Here is a 4072-nt window from a genome sequence, read left to right on the forward strand (position 1 = left end):
TTGTGTTTCAATAATATTTTATAAGTATTTAACCTTCGTTCCCTGTAAATAATTGAGTTCGTCCACATAGTAACCAGGAATGTCTGGTGGCCATTTTGAATTTGTCGATTCATAATTTTGACGCGATAGTCCAGATAAACTGTAGTAATACGACCCTATCATTAATCCCATTCGATAGATTTTAAAGAATTAGTAAACACTAGCATCTAATAGTTAAGTGCATCCAAATTTTAAGTCCCTAGAATGTCCTGAATTAAATAGCTTCACGTTTAAACACAGGATGTGTACAAGCGTAGTTCACACGCTAAAACCGTGGATTAGTAGGGTTCAAATTTACATTAATAACGTGTGCTAATTAAACCAAACTGACATTCAAACTTAAAACTCATTTAATAAAATGGAAATGAAACTTTAAAAATGATACTTACAACTTGTTTGAAGGCTCTAGCAAGAGTAAAATCCGTTTATCAACGTCGGTCGTAAACCTTTAAAACCGTTCGGCGAGCTACTCACTCGGGGCTGAAAGTTGACTCGAGGGTTATATGCTTATTGAGGGCACGGCTTCGCGACGGTAAATCAGAAAGACTTGAATTTACAACACAAAGTACTTATAATAGTGAACTTTACATCGGTGTAAAGATTGAAACAGAATTAGTTTGTTTTCGTGTATGTATGGTCATTTAAAGTTTAAACACTGATTTTTTAAAATGAAATAAGCAAGTTATTTTTTTTTCAATTTATACATCAAACGATAGACTAGAATTCGCTCTTTAAAATGACATTAAGATTATGCTTCTACGATGCTTTGTCGCGAAGCCGCGACCAAATGAAACAAAGTGGGGTCGATCGGTACACGCAAAACGGTGAAATTTGTTGACGTAACTGATACTTTTCAAACAAATATAAAACACATTCAAACATGTGTTACAGAAACAAAAATACCAGATTACGACAGATAAAGGCTAAAACGTTATTGACATATAATTTTTATTCTTATAGGACAACTAGAAATAGTGAAATTTTATTTTTGAAAACCGCAAAAACTGACCCTAAAACACACTTTTTCGCCAGTTTGGACTACCTAATTTTATAATGTTATTTACACTCACAATTAGGGAAAGGTCGGGACTTTTGAAAACTTGGTTCATCAGGTCACCCCACCACCATTTTCACATGCCGGTTCACCAAGGGATTAACACAATTATATATAATAATCATTATAATAACAGCCACTCTGGTTATATCGTAGGGGAAATCAAAAGAATAAACGTACACGCAGTGAAGTGTTGATGAAACGGTTTAATAAACACGGCATTTATGCCCTGTGAACCGTTAACATGTGCGTCACAAGTCATACAATCACATAACACACTAACAGGTCATGAATAATAAGTATCAAAGTTACGGAAACACCATGATCATAAAATTGTTAACGTCAAAACATTCTTGTTATTCTAAAGTACCATTATATTTAAAAAATCAATATATATATATATATATATATATAATTACATATATATATGTATATATATTTACATATATGTATGAATGTACATTTCTGAGCGTTTGTGTACCCTATAATAATCATTAAAGAAAATTTTGTATTGATTTATTTAACTACAATAAAAATATAAGGAAACATTGTTTTTTTTAATCATAAATATAAACTACTAAATGTAAGTTTTGAGAATGAATAAACAAAAAACCTAGTATTTAATTTGTAGATTAGTTCTATCCAATGTAAAAGTCATACATTTAACATGTTTATGTTCAACCTTTTTAAACAATGAAATTAAGTTTTAATTTGATACTCATTTTCTTTGACGATTTGAACTGCTCAGATAATTATCGAAAAGAATAAAAAGTAAAACTCCTTTAAACTTGGGTTACTTTGTTCTATTCTACCAATCTTGTTCTTAGTTTTTCCTTCAGCTCATAGTCTAAGAAATTTCCTCTGGTAACAACAATGTTATCCTCCAAAACAACTCTCGACAGTTCTGCTGGCAGACGGTGACGTAACTGGTCCTCAACAAGAACGACAATCCTTTTAGGGTTAGCAGACGTCAAAGCAGATGTGGCTGCTCTACACATGAACAAGAACCAGCGGTCACGTGACAAAAACGTTTCGTTGACAACCAGAAGAACGCGCCAACTTCTGTCTATAGCCTGCACAGTGGCTGAGGCCAGGTCAGTTGAAGGTGAGAGGTCACGGTCACGAATAAAGGTCGTTAACCCCAGCGTGTCCTCGATAAACTGCCTGAGGTCATGACAAGCGAACTGGTAATCTCTATCAGCATAACCAATGAAGACACCAATCTCGTAGTTGGAAGGTTTCTTTAGAAAGGTTTCACTAAACAAATTCAGCAGCCCAGAAATGATGTACGTTTTATATTTTGTAACAAAAACACACAGCAAAAACCCAATGAACATTAAACAGAACATTATAATAGAAAACCAAAGAAAAGACTCTCCCGTACATTTGCGCCAATATGCTCCAAGATCTGTTATGGTTTCTGTATATCTAGAAACCCCGTCAGTGTCAATACAAGAATAGTTTCTATCCATATCCATATTTACAATTGTCAGCTTCATCCACAGAAGGAATTGGATGTCATGGCAGCCACAGGATAAAACGTTCCCTTCTAAATACAAATTAAACCCCTTGTTGTCTGTAGCCAGCTTGTCTAAACTATATCTCACGTCAGCTGTAAGAGTGATCAGGTCGTTGAACCTCAGATCTAAAACCCTCAAGTTTGGGGTGTATTGTAGGTTAAACGGGATTTGTCGAAATCTATTCCCTGCAAGAAACAATTCTCTTAGATTTCTATTATACAAAAACGTCTTTGAGCTCATTGAGTTTAAGGAGTTGAACGACAGCTCAAGTTGTTGAAGGTTTGTGAGTTTTTGAAACAGCCTGTCTCCGAAATTCCAAATAAAATCGTTTAGTATCTGATTTCTAGACAAGTCCAACGTTTCTAGACCTGGCATCGTGTCAAAAAAGGAATAGCTTAAATTGCTAATTCTGTTGCCAGCTAATAAAAGTATTTTTAGATTATCTAGACCTCTAACTGTGCTTGTATAAATCTCTCCATAAGATTCGGAAATATCTAAAAAGCATAAATTGTTAGCTCCAACAAACGTAAATGCAATATAAAAAGAAAACGCAGAGAACAGTCTTGTAAAATCCAAATTGCGTAGAGAGCTTGACATGTAGACAGTAATAGACGTATCAGCTGGTAGTGATATTATCTCACTCCCAACACTGTACGAGTTGTTATTCTTTGTGCCTAAACAATTTCTACATGTATCAACTTTATTAATTTCCATAAGTGATTTGGTTTTAAGTTCAAAATTATTGTAAAATTCGATCGTGATAGTTTCAATATGTTTCATTTTAAGCAATTGAAACAAAAACGGTTTTGTACCATATATTTGGTTTTCATTCAAATTAATACTTTTTAAGCATCGATCCCATACTGGGCTTGATAAGGCGCCTTCCATAATGACAAAAATTAAACATCGTTGCATGGAAACATGTGCCACGCATATTTGAGTTAAATATTTTGTAGACTTGCGTGTAAGGATGGCATCTCCAGTGAGTAGAGTGTTGTAAGATTCACTTTGAACCATGCGGAGATTATCCAGTGTAATCGTATCCATCGTCATATTAACCAAGTCCTTTAACCTAAAAAGTACACTTTTTAGCTGCAAATAAATAAAGTTTAAACGTAGACTGTTCAGATTCTTTAAAACCTCGAAAGGCGATTCATCAATCATTAATTGTGAAGTTATGCCACCAATTTCCAAATTTTTAATCAGATTTATGTTTTTAAAACTTGAGTTAGTAATTCGATTTAAATACCGAGTTATACTTAATGTCACAAATGATGTCAAATTTTTCGACTCTTCACCAAAGAATAATTCATCACCTAAACAGCTTATTCTCAATGTGTTTAACGTAATCAAACTTGAGAAAATGTCATTTGGATAAGAAGGCAGGTTAAAATAACCATCTTGATCCAATGATAATTCAGTGAGACTTAGAAGAGGTGCGAAAGTTTCTTTAGAAATA

General features: G+C 33.8%; 1 protein-coding gene across 1 annotated transcript; it reads right to left on the bottom strand.

The window, feature by feature from the left end:
- Positions 1 to 1725: 1725 nt before the first annotated feature.
- Positions 1726 to 3666, bottom strand: LOC131936196 (toll-like receptor 4). The gene has a single exon (XM_059293110.1). It carries the CDS (start codon positions 3664 to 3666, stop codon positions 1897 to 1899), a length of 1770 nt encoding a protein of 589 aa, XP_059149093.1. The 3' UTR covers positions 1726 to 1896.
- Positions 3667 to 4072: the final 406 nt, after the last annotated feature.

The sequence above is a fragment of the Physella acuta genome, unplaced genomic scaffold, assembly GCF_028476545.2.
Source record: "Physella acuta isolate Inbredline_101_S28 unplaced genomic scaffold, ASM2847654v3 ptg000171l, whole genome shotgun sequence".
Lineage (NCBI taxonomy): Eukaryota > Metazoa > Mollusca > Gastropoda > Physidae > Physella > Physella acuta.